We start from the raw sequence: 20,587 nt of genomic DNA, 5'->3' as shown, positions 1-20,587 counted from the left end.
TTTATTTCCTCAGAAAGTTAGAATAACTCTGTAAAAAAAATGAACACCTGTTTCAGACAGTTGGTTTTTAATTTTGATTTTTTTGGCCTGTACTTTACTTTGTTCGCCCCTTAGCATCATGTGACATCCATGTTTTCAGGAAAGCAACTTTAAGATAAGTCATTCCACTTTTATAAATGCATGGAAAAGAGCCATTCAGCCATTTGTATTTTGGGGATGGCTAACATTTGCTAAAAAAAAACCAAAACAAATTCACACAAAGTACCTTTCTAGCTTGTCTGAGTTTCTAGCTTTTCTACCAGTATTCCTTTATCAAAACAAGATTAATTGATACTGAAATGCAAATTAACTTGATTAAATGTCTTAAATTCATGCTTTTCGGTAATATTCCCATCACAGTAAGATTTAGGAAAATTGTGTGTATTTTTACATAAAAATGGTTGCCTTTTCCATAAAAAAATTAATGGGCAGCTGTGCAAGCTCACATAAACAAAAATGTCTGTTTATTGTGTTGTACTGATTAGTTTTTAAGGAGCTGTTCAGGAGAAAGAAAAATTCTCATCAGCAAAAAGCAAATAGTACTTGATTGGGAATCAAGCATCAGCCTTTTAACTGCAAAACTTCCCTTAAGCAATCCTTTATCTGGCTTTTGATTGAAGTTCTTTGTTCCCCTTCTAGTATTCTGTTTATTGCCTTTGTGCAACTAGCCAGATTCAGATTCAGTATAAATTAATATTTTCAGTCCCTCCTCCTCTTCTTTTTTACAATGCAAGTCTCAAATTTGAAATGGCAATGTTTTACCTTGCCTGTTGAACACTGATTTTGTACAGTATCTTATAACACAACTGCCATTATAAAGCTTTAGTGTCAGTGTTTTATACCAGCTTCCCTTTTACTAGGTCCAGATATCAATTAAAGCAACAGTGAACCACATTAGCTTTCAACACAGGGATTCCTGAAATAACAGGTTAAAAAGTTTCAAAAGATAATTTTTGAGTGGATTCAGTGTGACACGTGAGGCTTTAGAGTCAGCCCTCATGCAGTGAGCCAGTCAAACAATACTTATGCCAATTAACTATTATAATAGGAAATGTAATTGTATTCAATTAGTAGCATTCATGAAGGAATTGTCCCCTGAAACAGAGGTTTAATTAAATGTAAGAGTCTAGAAATAAATTCTAGTAGAAAAAAGCATGGATAAAATAAAGGTGGCTTTCAGTTTGTTTTTTCTTTTTAGAATAGTTACAAAAAGTGGCCAATAGCTTTCAATAAATGGTTCATTGGTTCAGTCTGCCAGTCTTCCATGAAAAGAGGCAGCCATATCACCGCCACGTGTCACTTGCTCCGTGTCCTCAAATCTTTATTCTGTAGTTTTATCAGAAGTGCTGAAGAATTATGCTTTGATGAGCATGGATAGTGGTTTTATCCAGTGCTAGAATGTAATTTTTAAAACAGCACTGTAGGCGTTTAAGACCCGCAAATAAAAGAAACTTTTTGCCACCTTCCCCAGTTTAAGCAGTCCCATGAATCCCAGTCCAAAATAACATTATTGCAAATGAGCCTGAGGTGGAGAAGCTCAGGTCACCGGTGGGCTGATGTGGGAAGGAAAGGTTAGCAGCTCTCAGCTGCAGAATGTTGCTTTATGCACAGACTTTCTCTTATAATTGTGCTAATGAATGTGTGTGCTGAGCCATCATCAGCTGATAATGGGAATCTTGAGACGTGAAAAACAGGTCAGTTCACCTCAGGGTCTACCAGCACCTTAGAGAAGCAGAGAGGATCTTCACACAGACATTAGTAAGAAGAAAACTCTACATTTATCCTGAGACTATGGGTACTGAGAGGGAAAGCAGTGAGTATATTAGGAGTCCTTATTTGTTGGTTGTAGTTTTTTGTTTTGTTTTTCTGGTATTTTTTAAAAGCTAGTTAGTATAACACTTAAAGTATAAAACAGAGTAATCACTATTGGATTCCCATTTCTTGGTACTAAATAAACACAGAACTTCTTATTTGACGAGTTACAGCCTGAATATGAACCAGTAATAAACACTGTAAATCATAAATACTGTTTCCGGTACAGTAATTCAGTAATATGGAGTATTACAGTAATTCAGTCTATATGGATACACAGGAATGAGGAAAAATGTTTACATGTTGTAAACTGCCTACACAACACATAGTTTATTACAACAAACTAATGCCTGTGAGCATGGTTTGTGTCAAGTGTGTAGAAGCAGTTTGCATTGCCAAATGATAACTGACTGCATGGATAGCTAACCCTGAAGTCAGCAGATTGTTCAGCATGGTCAGGTTTGTGCCCCAAGACAAAAATGGAGGAGTGGAAAATGAAGGCATTTATAAAGCAGTTTAGAATGGCAAACAGTGTTAATACAAGGCTTAAAAGCCAATGAGATGGTGGAACTGGTGAGAAGGAGTTGTGCTGATAGGAACTGATAAGGAGTGAGAGAAGATGGAAATGAGAGGCAAAGTATGGAGAAGAGATGAGGTGAGGCTTACTGTCTGTTCAGAAGACATCTGTGAAGATGAAAGTAAAGACAGTGTTGAGCTAGAGTTGATAATACCAGCTGGCTGTGGGCCATTATGTTCATTGTGCTCACTGGGTTTACTTGCTATTAAGGTCCTTTATTGTTTTGCTTGCTTTCTCAGCATTGTAAGCTGATGGTAGAAAGTGATTTCATGTCTTGGGACAACGTTGGCAATAAATAATATCTGCTCTTAGCAGAGAGGTGGAACTTCAGGGTCATGGTTGGTTTAGTTTATGTTTCAGCCTAGAGGATTTAACTCCCCAAAAGTGTCTATGAACTTTTCGAGTTCTTAGGAAAAATGCAAGTCCTTTGGGTTCTATGTAAGAGCTTAAAACCTTAAATTCTTTAGAACAAAACAAAAACATAGAAAACTAGAACCTAAGAAAATTGAATTTAAGTGCTTAAATACTTATATTAATATATATTAATAACTGAAATATTTTGATTGGACTGCAAACGTATTAGGCAGAGCTTCACAGAAGGCACTGAAGGATAGCAAACCTGACATCCTTCAGAAAAATTATTACTACCAAAATCAATTGGCAGGATTATTACACTGGAAAAATCTGGAAATGGTGAGGTGGTGAAAGAGCATAGAAGATGCTAAGTTTGCTACTTGTTCTTGTTTCCTGGTTCTGCTGTTCGAAGGTTAGTCTATTCTGAACGAAAGAGTGATGTGCTTTACTTGCAAGACAGAAGCAATGATGTATTTGCTGTAAGACAATGAGTTAACAAAATTTGATGGTAAACCTAAGAGAGGTTTAACAAGGTTTGATGGCAAGGTACACTTCAGAATTTAGTTGCATAAAGGGCAGGGTCAAACAATGCTGCCAGAGAGACCCTTTTATTGAGTCTTGAGGTTCAGAGAGGAGCGTGGCTGCAGCTGGATCCGGACTTAGTCCCAGATGTGAGCAATGGTTTATGTCTAAAGGATTATTTTTATATGTGCAGTCTTTTTATCACTTAGCTAATATTTCAACATTTCAGCATGCTTATTCCCAATTCACTTACTCAGTATCTGGTGTGATAAAGGCTTCACTCAGCCTTGAGGAGTAATCATGAGAGGCATCCCAACAGGGGAGGCTCTGGCATGCAGCCTGCTGCCACGCAGGAGAGCTCAGCAGGCCCTGGACTGGCCACTACTTTTGGGCTGAGATGAGTGACTTACAGTCATACTTGCATACCCATTGTGTTTTGGTTGGTGTGTGCTCAAGTAGCTCTCAGCTGCTGTGCAAGATTTATGGCCCTTTGGCTTCTGTGGTGTTACCTGTCTCTTCAAAGCCCAGTTTGGGTACAGACATTCAGACTGCCATTTCTGGCTTTTGCTTAAAAAGAAAAGGGGGGTGAGCATACCACCACATCTGCCTAATCATGGTGAGTAATTGTGTGCTAATGGTTTTTTTTAATATCATTCAGCTGCTGTAAAACAGATAGTAAAATTGCATTTTAGTAGCATGACCGTATTCTAAGATTGGATGGGTAAAGGTGATGAGCTATAAAAGAGTAAGCCTTTGTTTAAATGCATACATCTCTTCATAATGAGCGGAATTAGCAAGGGAAATTACATAAAACGAATGAAAGTTAAATAGATTTTTGTTCAAGTCTGATAAAATTATTTTCCGCTTGTGAAGTCTCTCCTTTCAACTAAAGCATGGTACACTTGGGATTTATTTTCAGATTGGCAGTCAGAAATGAGAAACATGAAGGGCACATTTTCTGAGTGATTAGTAGGAGGTATGCAAACAAATCCTATTATTTCTTAGTGGGATTAGAGCACATACCTTCCATACACTGCTTTGAAGAATTCCCCTTAAGCGTTCTTCCAGACTTCTAGCTGAAAAAAGAGCTGTAATAGTAAATTTGGTAGAAGAAAAGAGTTTAGAACAAAGCTGGTTTGCATATATCTAAAAGCAAAAGAACATAAAAAAATCTGCTAATATTTGTGGAGAAATAAAGTAAACCCTGACCTATATAATTACCTCTCTCTTAACTGGAGATGGTTCTTAGATTTCTCTTTGCATTGTCCAAAGATTTCTGTTGACTGAATATCTGAGTTCAGCTGGCTTGAATGAATCTTCTGCACCGCCTAGAGCAAATACAACTTTGATATCTCTGCTCAAGATTACATATTTTCTAATCTCATATAATTTAATTTTTTCTCAGCTTGTGGAATTTCCAGTAGCTGAGCATAAATTGTTACTCAAACAATAAATTAGTCTTTACAAGGTAGTTTTATAAGTGCTTATGAAACTATTTTTACTCCTCTAATCCTAGTTTATGTTGATAATATGATACAAGATCTGAAATGGTGTGTTATTTAGAGGCTTTTCATTAGTCCAGGGATGCCAGAGACAAGTTCTCTGCCATTCGTTTAAATTAGTCATTCCCTTTTACTTAGTAGCTAGTGGATTTCTACTAATGAAGTGTCAGTGGTTTGCTATGGGACTGCTCATGATTATCTGTTCATGGTTATCTGTTGGCTCAAAACACAAAATTTGTGCTATGGTACATATGTGGCACTTATGGGGACTGAGCAAACTTAGGGGCAGGTGAATTATCTTCAGCTCCATCACTTAAGTGTCAACTTTGTTTTTTAACAAACCTTTTCCTTCCATTGGGGAGCAAATGTAGGTCAAACTTGTCACAGTATTCAGAAGTTTTTGAAGCATGTGGATTACTGTGCCTTGGCCTGAAACCCAAGATGACTTTATGAACTTTCAGTTTTGTTATGCCTTCAGTTTTAGGTTATACCACATTTAGCAGCATGGGAAAGCTATTCCCTCCATCTCCAATGAAAATGTAAGACTTGCAGTCATTTCCTGAATGTTTTAATGTGTGGTGTGAATTAAATTGAGGATTGCTGGAAGATGTGTGCTCGCTGATTTTGCTGAATTCCCTGTCCTTTTGGGAAGAAAACAGAATAGGTTTGTATCATTTTCTGAAGAGCAAAAGATGCAACTGCCACTTTATTCTTATTTCTGTATAACCCATGAGAAGCCGTGACTTATCGCAATGCTCTGTTTTTGCCTTTGCTTGCTTCAGCAGTTCATTTTGTTTCCGTATGTTTTTTCAGTTCTCAGGATGGCTTACGTGATTCCCCCCTCAGCTCCATCTCCAGCAGTGACTATGAGAGTGTTTCTGTCACTACATGTAGTCTCTCCAGCATATACGCTCTGAGGTAATAACGTCACTTTGCAGTCAGATTTGACGAATGCTATTGAGTTATGCTTGGTTAAAAATTTTCATTGAATTAATCAAGTGACAGCAACACTTCTGAGTATTCTTCCTTTTGAACAACAGGTGCTTTTTGGTTTGTTTTTTATTTAACCTGCCAGCTTTCTTCAGTGCTGTGACAATATGAGGCAACTATTTATGGGAAAGTTTTTAATGCATGCAGGAAGCACTTGCGTATGTCCATGATCTCACTTTTATTTATCCATATAGCAGTTCTTCGGAGACACCTTAGGTTGTAGCTTGACAAGTTACAAATGTTTTTCTCAGCTAGCCCTTAGCTTTCTAGAAAACATGTTTTTCCATTTTGTTTTGCCTGGTAAAATAAAAGATGTTCCAGTTAACAGTTTGACTTACACCCTGCTGCTGGCCAACACTGGTAACAGTACAGTGAAGAACTGCTTCTGACTTCACAGAATATTCTGAGTTGCAAGGACCCCACAGAGGTTGTGAAGTTCAATTTGTAAGTGAATGGCCCGTACAGGGATTGAAACTGTGACCTTGGTGTTACTAGCAATAGTATTTTATATTCTCATCTTCTGAAGCTACATGGGAGTTTTAACTTCAGCTTTACTCAAAGCACCTAATGAAAGTGATAGAGGAATTAAGGTTAGGGCAGACAAATGTAACTAAAACATAAAAATGAGATCTTTGCGGTTTTCATTGTTTGCATAATATACATGTATGAGATGTATTGCATACACTGTATGCAATAAAACTTCTGTTCTGGGACAGACAGATTAAAATGCTACTTCTTCAGCTGATGTAGATCATCCTCCACTGTTTCTTTTCCTCTCTTTTTTATCTATTTTCCTGTCCCCAGAACTTCACTTGAACTTAATGATTTTCAAATTTCATCTAGGTTTGAAGATGAAAAGAGGAAGTAAAATGGCTTTTCTAATAGTGATAGATGCAATACTACAAATAATTGGAGGGGTTTTTTTAGGATGTACCTGTCTTCAATTTGTTAGAATTCTTTGTTTTTAAAATAAGGACAGAAAGACACAACAAAAACTGGTTTTCATTGTTTTAATTTTGAAGTACATTTCCTTTTGGCTGTTCAAATAAAACCCAGTTTACCTGCATGGTAGTTGACCTGTTCCAAATACTGTATACATTGAAGTCTGTTTCACACAGAGGTGTCTGAATGGATGGTAGATGTAGCCTCAGTGACTTCAGGAATTACTGGAGCAGTGAGAAGTCTTGATTAGATGCACTACCTCCTTTGAAGGCCTTACTGGACTGCCTTTGTACATTAGTATTGCCACTGTATTGGTAGTTAGGTGAAAAAAAGTTTTATTTATAAGGCAGTATTTGTGCCTTTGTGCTCTTTTCCACTGAAATATGGCATTGCGACATCCCTGGGTGGTTTGATGAAATCTGAGTTCCCTGTTCTTCAGCATCTGATGGATATTACCAGAGGTGTAGCTATTGTAGTTTGTGGTCCAGTAAAACAAACTAGCAAAGTGCCTGCTTGACTATAATGACAGGAGTTTCCTCTTTTGGAAGACTTGGTTTAAAAACAGCTAAAACTTTTTAGTAACACATTTTAATGAAATAAAAGAAAAAACCCAAAACTCTTCAGTCTAACTGCTTCACAGTAGTATGTTCCTAGATCTTTGTGCATAGAAATGTAATATTCAGTGCATCTATTTGTATAATATTTTAGAATATGTTATTTTTAGGTGCTTCTCTGTTCTCTCTTTAGAGAGTTTTATTTGGCCATTAAAGAGCTTCTCTAGAGTTGCATTATTTGCTACAGCAAACATGTTCCTTGCAAAGACAATTGTTAAAATGTTCTTTTCTGAAATAACTAGGTTTTCCATGATGCCATATGCATATCTAAAATAATACCTAATTTGGGAATTTCTTTTTCTTCTGAAATATACCATTTTAATGTATCTAATTTTTTGCTGTTTTGCACTTCACAACAATTAGACCTTAAATGTAACATTTGTAATTTTATCTGAAAAACAATTGGCTAAAGATAGAATTCTGGAAATGCGTTTGTGGCCTCCTGTGAAACATAAACAACTCCTTTGTGCTTTTAAATAATCAGTACTGAGACTGACAGTCATGTTGTCAGATTGCAGCATGTTTTGGGAATATCTTCAGAAAATTTAGCTGTGATAGCAAAACCAATTTAACTGCAGTTGTAATGTTGAACTAATAGTGTATTAAATAGCACAGAATTGAAACAACGAAGTGTTGTATATATGGAATTCTGTATAAATGTACATTTATTGTTTTACAAATGGAGAACCAGGGAGAAAATTTCCACTCTTTGGATCCCAGAGAACTGTTCAAACCGGTGGTTTGGGTTCTCAAATGGTTTTGCTAAGGAAAGTTTGATTGTTTCATTGGTACCTAATCTGTGTAAAATGTTCCTTTTTCTAGTCTCAGAGGTCTAGTGGTCAAGAAGTTACATGTTAAGCCCAGTTCAGAAGATAATTTTTTGCAAAATGTTCATTAAGCAGTATTCAGACTTGAGATGCCCATACCAGTAGTCAACCTCCTCAGCAAAGAACAAATGTGTTCTATGTATTTCAGAAAGTTTCCAAGAAACTGTGGTTTTATGCAGACTTTGAAGGCAATGCAGAAGTCTTTTGTACATCAGTGTGATTGTGAAATGACATTGCTGACTGGAGTGAAAATTGCCCTACAGTGGGAAGGTGACAATTGGTCCAGTGATTATAGGAGCTCCATGAAAAAACATCCATCCAGTTTTTTCCTTTTTAATGGTTTCTTTCCATAGATGTTATTTTTAGAAACATTTTAAATATAACTATTACTTACTACATTGTAAAAAGGCAGCACAAATGCACTGCTGAAATCTTACCCATTTAAACTTTCAAAGTAGTAAAGTCAGTAGTTTTTAAAACAAAACTGCAGGAGTTTGTCTGCTTTCAACATGTGTTTGAATTACTGGACAAGATCCTGACATAACCATTAATTTGAGTGGAAACCTGAGCAAAGCCTGTCCATCTGCTTGAGAGGCCTTAGTATGGTCAAAGATTGAACCTAAATTCTCTGAACTTGAGCTAGAAAACTCAAGAAAAATGCTGATTTGGGAATGGTGAGGAAAAATAAGTGAGACAACAGAAGAACAGGGTAGTTACAATTAGTTGGTTTTGAATCTCATTGGAGTTTTTGGTGTAAGACTGCCAGGGAGAAAGAAATACTGATATATCTGTATTTGAGTGTTTGTCTGTCTTGAGTAAACTTTACATGGTAAATTCTGCTTCTTCATTTTAAGGTTATAAAGAGCCAATAAATGAGAACTTGAAGTAATAACTCTTAAAACTAACCTTAATGTTACACTAGATGCTTTCTCTGGTCAGCAGGTTATTGGGGTTTTTGTTGATATGTTGTTGCAGCTTAACTACAGGTGGGTTTTGGTATATTTTTCTACTATTTTAGGCATTTACAAAAATTGGTGGTGAAGTTTTAGCACATTGTTTGCAGTCTGTAAAAGGCAGTATCTGCAATGAATTGTGACTCAAGTTTATGCCAAAACAGGGAGACTCTGCCAGCAATTAGAGTGTGATATTTATCTGGGTATTGCAGTTAGAATATCTGTATTTTGTGTATATGTGGGAAGACATTGATCATTCTTAGTGTAAAATATTTTTGTTATATCAAGATGAAACCTCGCCTGGTACAACTTGTCCTCTCCATGTGGCTCCTCTTGGAGAGTCAGCCTCCATCCTCTTACAGCCACTCTTCATGTACTGTGATGAGGTCCCCTGGAGCCTTCTCCAGGGAGTCAAATTACTTCAAGTCTCTTCCTGTAGGACAGGTTCTCCATCATCTTCATGGCCCTCCTTTAGATGCTCTCCAGTCCGTGTCTTTTCTTGAACCACAGCTGGACACAGGAGTATTCCAGGTATGGCCTGACGAGCTCTCGGTAGTTTGGGATGGTCACATCTCTCATCTCTGCTGGTGGTGCCCCTGGGGGTGCAAACCAGCATCTGATTTAGCTTCACTGCTGAGCCCTGTTTGGCTCCTGTTGTGCACCAGGACCCCCTCAGCAAAGGATCCCAGCCTGTGCCAGGCTCCTTGGTGTCATCACTGCTGGAGGACCTTGCAATTGTCTGTTCAACTCCACACTCTCCTTGCCAGCTCGCAGTTCCAGCCTGCCCTGGTTTGTGAGATGGCTTTCCTTGCTGACCCATCCACCTCACCACCCAGGGTGCTGTCACCAGCAAACCTGGTGATGGTGCTCACAGTCTTGTCATCCAGATTGCTTTGTTGAACATGCTGAACACATGAGGCCCAGTGTCCATCCCTGGGGGTCCCATTCATGCCAGCCCAAGTACATCGGTCAGCACTCTGAATGGGAGCTCTGAGCCAGTTTCTTGTCCATCTCTCAGACCAAGCGAAATTCATGTGGGTGGACGGTTTCCTACAGAAGCAGGTTTTATACAGCAGTTTCTCATCAGTAGAACTCAGCGCCTTGAAAAGGATTCAGGAAGGAAAAAGAACTTGGTTGTTCTCCAAGACTGTGAATTATAGCAGGAGAATTCAGTTCTTTCATCTCATGGTCCAGAGCTTAAGCTATCAAAGCTACAGCACAAATTACATGCCTACAAGTTTTAACAGAGACCACAGCTACTCTGGGGATCTTGTAGATCATAACGTGGAGTACAACAAATACATTAACAGTGTATTTGATCAGTCTACCTGATCAGCTCTGTCTCCAGTCCTTCTGTCTTGCACTTTTACCTTTGTTAACATGGTCAGGTTGCATTGAAGCTATGCAAAATGACAGATTTGTTCTGCATTAATGTTTGGTTTTGGTTTGATCAGTGCATTACTGTAGATTTTCTTTCTCCTTTTTTTTCTGTAGAGCTCTTCTTTATGGAGAGGTTGCTCACAATCAGAAAAAGGCTGTTAGTAATGTCTTTACATGTACTGTACTGGAGTCCTGAAAATTAAGAGCTCGGTGAGCAGAGTTGTGGGAAGAGGAAGGGGTTTATACCCTGAGCAGATCTGAATCACTTCCAGTATAGATGCTGTTCCTGCCTAATGATTTTGAGCTGCAAACTGTGCGTGTCTCTGAGGCAGTGACAGTCTGTGCTGTTTTTTGCACAACTGTCACTCGAGTGTGAGGGCAGTGTTAATACAGTCAGAAATAGGTTGCTGTATACAGTCTTTTTGTTCAGCTGCTAAATCCCTTGCCCCAACAACCAGCTGAGCAGCACCAGCAAAACAAAAAAGTCAGTGTTGATGGGGTCTGTCAGCTTTTGCTTCTGATTTTAGTCAGCAAGACATATGTGACTGAAGCAGATGTCTCTGGGTTTTCACCGCCAGGATTCTTCTTGATGTGTTTCATGCCTATCTTGTTCTTCACCCTGCAAGACAAAAAAAAATTAAATCTCCAAATGGTGCAGCATTTTCTAAGTAACAGTGTTCCTTTCTAGGGTATTCTACAAGGTATTTTATCTTTTATGCATATCTTTGTCTTTAGTAACAAATAACTGAATGCAGATTTTATTTTTTCCAAGGAATAACCCAGGCAGCTAGTGTTAACAAGTGCTTTTTACAGTGGGAAGGTGAAAATTCAGTTGTTGGAAGTTTTTTGGTCTTTCCCTATTAAAATTATACATTTCATATTTTAGAGGTGTTAAAATGTTGAAGTAAATATAGAATATATTGCTCTCTGTATAAATCAAGTGAAATAGGGGCAGTATTTTAGGCTGACTACCATCAGTGGCAGAGGCAATAAAACTGTTCTGGCAGAATTGGTAGACACCCCACAATTTGCCATTTGGGGGCTGTATTCCAAGTGGCATATCAAATATACCGTATGGCTGGAGACTGACACAAAGTGATCATAATGGGCTTGTGTTCTTGTTTCTACATAGCTCAGCTGCAATTTTCATTTTTAGTCATTTGGCCACAATTATAATCATTTTCATTTTAGTGATGTGTAAAAAAATCTGCTGTTGAATGTCACTTGGTGTTCCCTGTGATAGCAATAGAACAAAATTACTAGCTTTCAGAAATTAGGTTTTATTTTACAGATTAGGGTTTTTTTTCCCCAGTAAAACCCTTAGAATAGCATGTTTGGGAGTTTTCAGATTATGTGTAATTAAAATCACTATAGTAACTGCAGTTTTTGCAGAGTTTTTGTCCATGCCTAAAGATACACTGTAAAACCACAAATAGATTGGAGGAAAAAAGAAAGGATTTCCTCAAACTTACAGCAATATTGAAGGTGAAAAATAAAGAGAAAGTTATCTTTTCTAATTAAAATGTTAAGGTTCAGCCTAATACTTTAATTAGCTTTTCTCAGCTTTGACTACTGCGTCTGGATATGGAATTTTTGTGGGATTCTCTTAGACCCTAGGATGCATTAATACTTCTGCTGCTTGTTCTGTATTATTTTTTGAGGGAGCTGATGGAAACAATATGAAAACCTTGTGCTACTGTTTCCCTGTCCCTCAAAATTCCTTATACTGGGAAGTGTTTTTGAAGCTGCGTCTCCATCTGCATTTCTGCCACACACAGGAGTTGCAAGTCAAGAGTGGATCTGCAGGAACTGGATGCTAAATTAATTAATTCACTTGTAGCAATGCCATGCAGAACTATGGCTTTCCTATGGCAGAGGACATTGTTCATGAGCTGTATAAAATTACTCTTTGTTCTGAAATATTTGTATCAGGTATCCAAGTTCTGCCTGTCCTTTGTCAAGTTCTGCATAAGGTGTAAAAGCTGGGACTGATGTAACTCTCTCCCTGTCTTGGGTACCAGAGCTGGTTTTACATACCATTTCATCTTAAGTCCTATACTGTTTGTGGTTTTCACTTCTAGTTTTTCCAGTTCAGTATATATTTTTGAAGTTTAAATATTTTTGTTCTCTAATCTCATTTTATTTATCCTTTTGCAGTGTGAGTGAATGATTGCGAGCTTTAAATGCAAGTTTGATTACAAGAAAGTGGTGGAAAAAATGTCATGGTGGAATTGAAAAAAGTCATAGTAGAACCCAAGCAATGTAACGAACTTCTTTTTTCCTTTCTGTTTTTTCTTGAATTTCACAACTTTATCTTGCAGGTTTTATCCCTTTTTAGCTTAAACTTTAGGAAAAGCAGTAAATGTGGTGCCTTGGAAGTATCTGACATTAAATTTGATGGTTAGAAAGCACCACTGTTGATTACTAATGCTCTTTAGGTTTGTTTTTTTCCATATACACACTTATTGAAGCTTTATCTATAATGAACAAAAAAGCTGTTTGGGAGAGAGCACTGTTAAAGTTGATAAATTCTACACTGTCACTGTTGTTTATTTTAATTTCCATTTGAAATACTGTATCTTTGCATTCATCTGAAAACCCATTCTAGAGTGTTAATGAGTTTGAGTAAGCCATAAGTTCTCTAGGCTGAATTAAGAGTGGGTCTGTTCAGCAAGATGCTGCTTTAACAGCTGTGGGTTTTGCAAAGTCCAGGTGAGAATGCTCTGCAGTTTGAGGTCTGAAGAGCTGAGGAAACATTCAAGATGTTCTTCCAGCAGAGTGGGAAGCTACAGAAGTTGCTGGGGTCTGGGGAGAAGTTCTTGCTGTTGATTTCAAATTCAAGAGTTCAGTGCTTTTCCTGACTGAAGATACCACCTAGGACATATGGATAATGCTGTTAGCCAAATTCCTTGTTTTAATGAACCAACCTCGAATTGCCCACCTCTACAAGAGGCAAGAAAAGCTAAAGACAGGTTTCTGCAAATCTTGCAGTTTAGGAAAAGTAATTCCCCCACTGAGGAATTCAGAAGGTTAACAGCAGATGGGGCTTCTAGCACATGTCTTGTGAATGGAGCTGGACATTGTTCATACATGGGATAATACTGTTCTCTAGTCTAGTCCAGTTCTTTTGGTGATTCCTAGCTAGAGGGATTTGCATGCAGTTATATTATTTGTTTCTCAAGACAAAGTTCTGAAGCCTTGCTCTGCTTTAAGGGTGGGTGGATTGATTGGTGGGGTTTTTTCACCCTCTTCAGCTGTTTCTCTTAAAAGAGAGAGGAAATAGCTAAGGGGTTGTATTTTAAAAACCTCTTGACTTAATAAAATACTAGGGTTTGAAAGACAAGAAACAAAGTTCTGCATTGAAGCTTTTTTAAGTCTCCTTTAAATGTAGCTTCTGGGGTCATTCCTTAAAACAGTCCTTAGCTAAAAAATCTATATACTCTTACCTAAATAATAGCATATAATGTTCTGGCTTGGGTTTAAGTGACTCTAAAATTGAGTGTGTAGCCACCCACTTCACTTAACATAATTCTAAGAAGCCATGATTCTCACAGTTTCTCTTCCAACCATATCAAAACTAGCACATGGTAGAAACCAGCTGGTTTTAGCCTACTGTATATTGTGTTTCTTGTGAGAGTATCCAAAAAGAAATACTAGAGGTATTGCAGAAAGCAGGACGAGAAGTAGATTTGGGGTATTTTGTTACTAATATGGGAATTATATATCTCTTAACCTAAACTCCTATAATTTTCCTCTTGTGATTCCTCATGTATGCAACCTTTGTATTCCCTGAACTATTTGAACCTTTGCATGGCCTTTGGAGTTGCTGTTTGTTCTTTTTAGCAAATTGGAACCCAGAGCTCACTTCAGCCTTCTGAAGTAGAAGAGTAAGAGTAATAGCTTGGCTGACAGGTTAGTGGTGAGATTTCCAGTTACAGCCTACACAAATGTCAGTGGGAGCACTGCACCAACTTGCCGAAGTTGTTTTAGAAATTGTATGCAATCAATAACATAGACTTGCCTGCAAACATTTTGGTTTGGTTTTTTTTTCATTTACCATAAGGATGAAAAAATTCTAATTAAATATAGTAGATGGAATAAAAAGTGTATGTTATTCATATTGTACACAGAGCATAAGGTGGCCTTGATGGTAAACTCTGTATGAGCAAAAAATGAGAATTGGTGAGCTCATGGTAATGTGTTTTGAGAAATATTTTAAGAACAAGAGTATTCTAAATATACCTGTGTACATGGGGAAATTCACATATGAGACACCTACAGATGTATATATCTTTATTTATTCAATACATGTGGTGTTAAATAATGGACATGAGAGATTTGTTAAGGCAACTAGTGCAAATTAATTTATATCATTTAAGTCCAAAGAACTGCACTTCTTTATAATTTGTAGACAGTCTCTCATCAATTTTTAAATAAACACTAATTTATATTTAAGAATTGGGCTGCTGACCCTTTGTAAAAACTTCCAACATGGTTTATAACTGTAATGTCCTTCTGGGTAGAACATTAGCAATGTCTGAAATCACAGAAAACTTTTTGCAAAGTTTTCACATTTCTCTACTGTCAAGGGTCTCACCTTCTACTGTACAGCACTTATCAAACATTCCTAGAGAGCACCTTGGTCTTAAAATGCATCAGAATGGTACCATTTAATGCATGGGTTTTGAATTCACTGTCAAGTGGATTGACCAGCTTTAAATTCCCACTACAGCAGGAAGGTGTTACCTGTTTTGTTGCAGAGAGTTACATTCTACTTCTGCCCGTGCTTGTGTAGTTTGCTGGAGATTTCCAGAGGAAGTGAATGGGAATCCCTGATGTCACAGGTATTTGGATAACATAGATGGTAAGGTTAGTCACTGGATTATGTATTAATGCTTTTCTAGTAAGCATTTGTAATATTGTTGCAGAGTTTTCTTTTTAGGCTTAGTTGGGATGAATATGTGTGGCTGAAACTTGAGCCCTGTCTGTTTACAGGCACCACTGACAATCTTCTGAGATCTTTTCCTGAAAATCAGTTGTCATTGAAGACCTGAAATCAGAGACTTAAATGGTGATCTTAATTTCCTTTTAAATTTGGTGACATAATTGCATCACATATTTCTGTTGGAGCTGCATAATCTTCAATCTCTCTTCCAACCCTAACTATTCTCTGATTCTGTGGTATAGAGTAGAATGGGTCATTTGGGCTTTCTTCTTTGCAAGAAGTGACCCTCTATTACTTTTGATTAAAGATCTTGAAAGATAAAGAAACAAAACCAATGTTTTTTTTAAAGTTTTTTGTGATTAATTGAAAACATGATAATTCAGTTGATTTTTTGTATTCATTGTATTTGAAACATAGAGCTTTTAGATTCTTTCTGTCACTGCTGTATATTTAATGCATTTTTAAGATACTCTGAGGGTTGGTTTGTGAATAATGAGAAATTCTTTCAGAGAATCTCATACATTCTGCATTTATGCAGAGCAGATTTCAGGTTTAAAGAACCAAACATTTCTAGACAAATTTGAAAGGAGACATCTGTGAGTGGACAGAGATTTCTACAGCTGTTGCTATGTTTTGAGCACAAACATAAAATATTTAAATTTGGACCAAGGCTGAATTGGTTGACTTTGGTTTTAGACTTTGCTGCTTTCACTGGTTTTGGATGAGTGTCAATGACCAACAAACACAGCCCAAAGCCTACAGTATCACAGATGGTTACCTAAAATGTTTGTCCACTTCTGAAAATATCAGTCATAACCTTCTTGTTCCACAGTCCTGTTTTCCATTATATATGAGTACTGCTACTTAAACTGGCTCAGAAGTGTCCTTTGGAACACAAAAGCTATAAACCAGATTGCATCTTGGTGAGAGATTCTATTATGTATAATTACATTGTTGGCTTTTGTTTGCTTTTACATATTTGGCTAAATTTCACAGTAAAGCCTTGAGACCAGGCAACCATTCTAGAGATACACCTTGAAATGTTGAAAGAATCTTATGACTCTTCTAATGTAATAAATGAACTTTAATTTTAAAATGGTGGCAGCAGCCAAGCTAAACAAAAAGATAATTCATTTTATCAGCCACAGGGTATCTGTTCCTTTATAAGGTATAAGCAGATTTACTGTTTGGAATCAACCTTTGACATAACAAATTATTTCTTTTTATTCACCTTCAGATATGTTAGCTTTGCAATATTTACCAATGCATGATAAGCATTGTGTATATGATAAATGTTACACAAGGGGAGTTCCATGTGTATTTTGGTGTTACCTCTTTGTAACTTAATTCATTGGGTTATTCAGGGTTCCTTTCAAGCAAATAGTTGAGAAAATGAGGACTTGTCTCAAGCAGTAGTATAGCTGTTTGTATTGTGCAATGAGACATGATTCTGCAGATACTGGCTGTGAAACATTCCAGATCCAAGCGTAGTCTGACGTTAATGAAATGCTTCCTAAGCATCTGGTATTGGCTGAGAATGTTGATCCAAATTATCCATGTTAGATAAGCCAAGTAGGAAAGGTATTCTTTATAGGGGCAAAAAAAAATAAGGTAAGCTGCATGGTGTAGATCACATTTCAGGTTTGTTCTCTATAATACCGTTTATAAAATCATGAGAATCAATGTGCATGGTTGTAGTCATTGCTGTTCGGGGTACTCTGTTATATAAAAAAAACTGTCTCTTTTGCTGTTTACCTGAAACAATTGCAGTGTTTCTGTTCTTACAGTATTTCTGACTGTCTCTACAATATTGTGTTTTTGGCTGCATTCTTTAACAGCTAGAGATACGTTAAATAAAAAACAGATGGTTGTTAGTTGTTCTTTGAGAGTCATTTTTGACTAAATGAATTAAGTTATATTTTTGTCTAAGTCGGACTTGGTTGTGTTGGTAAAGGCAGAGTAATTGTTTCTAAATCTGTAGCAATTCTTAGGTCCAGTTTTAAATTTTTCTGAAGCATTCATTTTTTTTGTTTTGTAGTAGCACAAGCAATCCCAAGTACAAAATATCCTCTTTTCTGAACCTCCTGTATGTGGATACTGTAGTTTACAGTATGTCATGTTTACATATGAAATTATGTCATAAATGTGAGTGGGCAGACATGCTGACCTTCCATCCCACAGTGCTGGAGCAATTCACAGTTGCTCTGTGCTGGGGATTTTGAGGACAGAACAGTCCCAGCCAGTCTTAATGACACACCACAAAATCTAACAGAATAGTCTGCAATGGAAGTAGGTCAAACCACATTCCCTGAATGAAGTAGGTAGAACTGTATTCCTCCCAGCTGGAGGAGGCTCAGAAAAGCAAAGATTATTATTAAAATTGGTCAGAATTGTGGAATGAGCCTTTCTTTCTTTCTGCAAAACAGCAAAAAACCAAGTAGCTTATATTCTTGAAAAGCACTCTTCACAGCTCTCTGCCCACTTAACACCTTCCTTTCAAATATTTCTTCAGCTGTGATTTGGAGGGAAAAGTCATCCTTGATTCAGTGGTCCTGTTTTCCCCTGCACTAGAGTTTCTGTGTACTGGGAGTTTTGAAGAGACCTTTGTATTGGGGTTATATAATTACACAGACTGCTTTTGGCTTTGTCAGGAGGTCCATGCTTGCCTTGGAGAGCAATTTGTGGTGCATATGTGTGCATCACTAAGAAAATCCTTCCATAAAACAGAAAGTAGAGCCTGTTTGGCCGTGTTGCAAGGCAAAGTCCTTGTATGTGAGAGGGTTTGTGTGAACAGGCATCCATCCTCTTACTGCACACCCTTGTGAGTCAGGAATCACTTCCTGGCTCTCGCTGCCTTGCAGTTAGTTCCTTCATAAGCCTCATTTGTACATGACCTTTTCATTGTCTTGAACACGGGCCTTTCCAGGCTGACAGGCTTGCTGTTATAATATCTGCTATATCCCCCTATGGAAACACAAAGGAAAATTGAAAGAGAATTTTCACTTCGTTCTCAGTGTCTTTGATAAGCCCAGTCAGTCATGCTGCTGCTGGAACTGTAAACATAGAAATAACAACTCTTTACAACAATTTCCCTTTGTTAGTAGCAATAGATAACATGAACAAAATGAGTCTCCTGCAAGCCTAGTCTTTACTCTGTATTTGAAAGAATGAGGGGCCAGTTCATGCTACACATCTTCCATTGATATTTCTATCAATAACTAATCTCCAGTACTTACTTATTTTCAGTCTGTTTTTCCTAGGGCTTTTAAGATTGTGTGGCATAATTATTTCTCTTTTATATTTCAAAGGATTACCTGTGGAGCCAGCAGGTAGAATTTGAAAACTATATCCTGTAAAATTTTGTTACAAATAACTGTTACCTCTGTGTCTTCTCCCAAAATAACTATTCATGCATACTGCCATAAGGATGGGGTCTGCAAGATGGTGAATGTTTCTGCACCTGATAAAAGTAGATTGAACTCAAAATGTGTTAGAAATTACTTTTTTGTTATACATGCTACTTATACATGCAGTTAGTAATTCTTCTTTTAATATGGGAGTTGTCTGTAAATTGAAGAGTGCTGGAGTTTTTGGCAGCAAATGTGTGATTTTAAGTAAAATAGTCTAGTTTTTTATAATTTCTTATATATTAATGTCTTTCCAATAATAGTGTTCCCTCTGACTTGAATGTTGTGGAGTCAGAAGACTCCTGTCTCCTTTGGTCAGCACAGTGAATCCTTAGGACTGCAATGTAGTTACAACCCATTTAAAAGTTTTTAAACGTCCCATTTAAAGGTTTTTAGGCGCAAAGTGCTGTTTCTTCCTGTTTTAAACGTCTCGATTTACAAATACTTAAGGTAATTCCTGATATTTGAATTCCTGACATTTGATTCTCCCCAAGGCTTCCCTGCTGTTTCAGGTTGTTTCAAACTTCTTATCTGTAAGAGAAAAATGTTAGGGATGGTGGTGGTGAAAGTGTGGGAATGTCTGGCATCTGGTTTTTAACAGAAAATTTCAAGTTTGAGTAGACTTTTGGTGGTATATTTAAATATCTTTATAGCTGATGAGCCATTCTTTACAATAGTTTGACATTTCAGCAATTTCTAATGCTGCATTTATAAGGGAATTGACCTACCTCTACTGTGTAAATCATATTTTATTGCTACTCTTTCCATTTTTTTCAGTGAAGTTATATTTAGATTCTGTTCTTGCTATATTAAGGTTATATAATTGAGAATATATTTTTTTTTTTCTCAAATAATTTTCATGTTTGTAAATTTCCAAGTTGATTTCAGAACTGACCTTCACATTTTTAGGTTGATATTACCCTTCAGGATTTTTGGTGGAGTTATGGTCTCAGGACTGAGCTTTTAGAAAAAGTTAATGTGAAAAATGGCACAGCACTTTGTAGCAGCTAAGGAAAAATGCAGTGAAATACAGACAAGTGATTTTTCTGCTTAAAGTTTTCTTGCAGCTGTCACGGAGTGAAAATCAAACGTGGTGGTGATTGGTTGCGTGCTGATAAACTTCAACAAGAATTTACAGCAATTAGTTCTGGTACTATAGAGTCTTGCCTGAGTCATAAATCCTTTAGGATTTGCTGAACATCCTGAACAACTGAGTGAAGATTTATATTACTTTCCTTTACATTACTTTTTTCTCTGACAGCAGTTTAATGACAAGTTCTTGTTCATCTGATGACATCGATCAGGAAGAAATCCAGCTCGCTTTGCAGGCTGCCAAAATTGCCACAAGAGAGAAGATCAGATCTAGATTTCATGGCAGTAATGATCTTATTCACCGCCTTTTTGTCTGTATCTCAGGTATGAGAATCACTGAATTATTAAACTGGTTTTGGTGGGGTTTTTTGGTTTATTTTTTGGGGGGTTTTTGCACATCAAGTTGTGGTAGAAAGGTCTAGAGATGAAGTTTCAGCAATACTCTGTTTTTGGAGCCTAAGTTGCAGTCTGGTTTAGAAGGACCTGTTACATGTTTGGAACTTAGAAAATCAGAGATGCTGACATCTTAGACCTGCAGTGTTGAAGAATTTATACTTGTATCAATCACCAGTTTTACCTTGGTTGTGTTCCAGGAATGAAATTTGACTTAACATTTCTGTTTTCATGCAAA

At 37.1% G+C, this 20,587-nt stretch overlaps 1 protein-coding gene across 4 annotated transcripts in view; it reads left to right on the top strand.

Moving 5' to 3' along the window:
* The window catches only part of ZFYVE28 (zinc finger FYVE-type containing 28), a 145,950-nt gene that overhangs the window by 108,739 nt on the left and 16,624 nt on the right, over nucleotides 1-20,587 (top strand). Inside the window, exons 9-10 of one of the 4 annotated variants that reach the window (XM_088056861.1) lie at nucleotides 5,620-5,724; nucleotides 20,129-20,280. In XM_088056861.1, coding sequence (XP_087912987.1) covers nucleotides 5,620-5,724; nucleotides 20,129-20,280 — 257 coding nt within the window. Of the gene's footprint in view, nucleotides 1-5,619; nucleotides 5,725-20,125; nucleotides 20,281-20,587 lie in introns of all 4 variants that reach the window. The other 3 variants (XM_014263206.2, XM_088056862.1, XM_005517889.3) reach the window with 3 other exon arrangements.

Source organism: Pseudopodoces humilis, chromosome 6, assembly GCF_049639895.1.
Source record: "Pseudopodoces humilis isolate 2021_Gansu_Grassland_sample_001 chromosome 6, ASM4963989v1, whole genome shotgun sequence".
Classification (NCBI taxonomy): domain Eukaryota; kingdom Metazoa; phylum Chordata; class Aves; order Passeriformes; family Paridae; genus Pseudopodoces; species Pseudopodoces humilis.
Note: the sequence above shows the minus strand (reverse complement) of the source record. Positions and strands in the feature narration are given on the sequence as shown.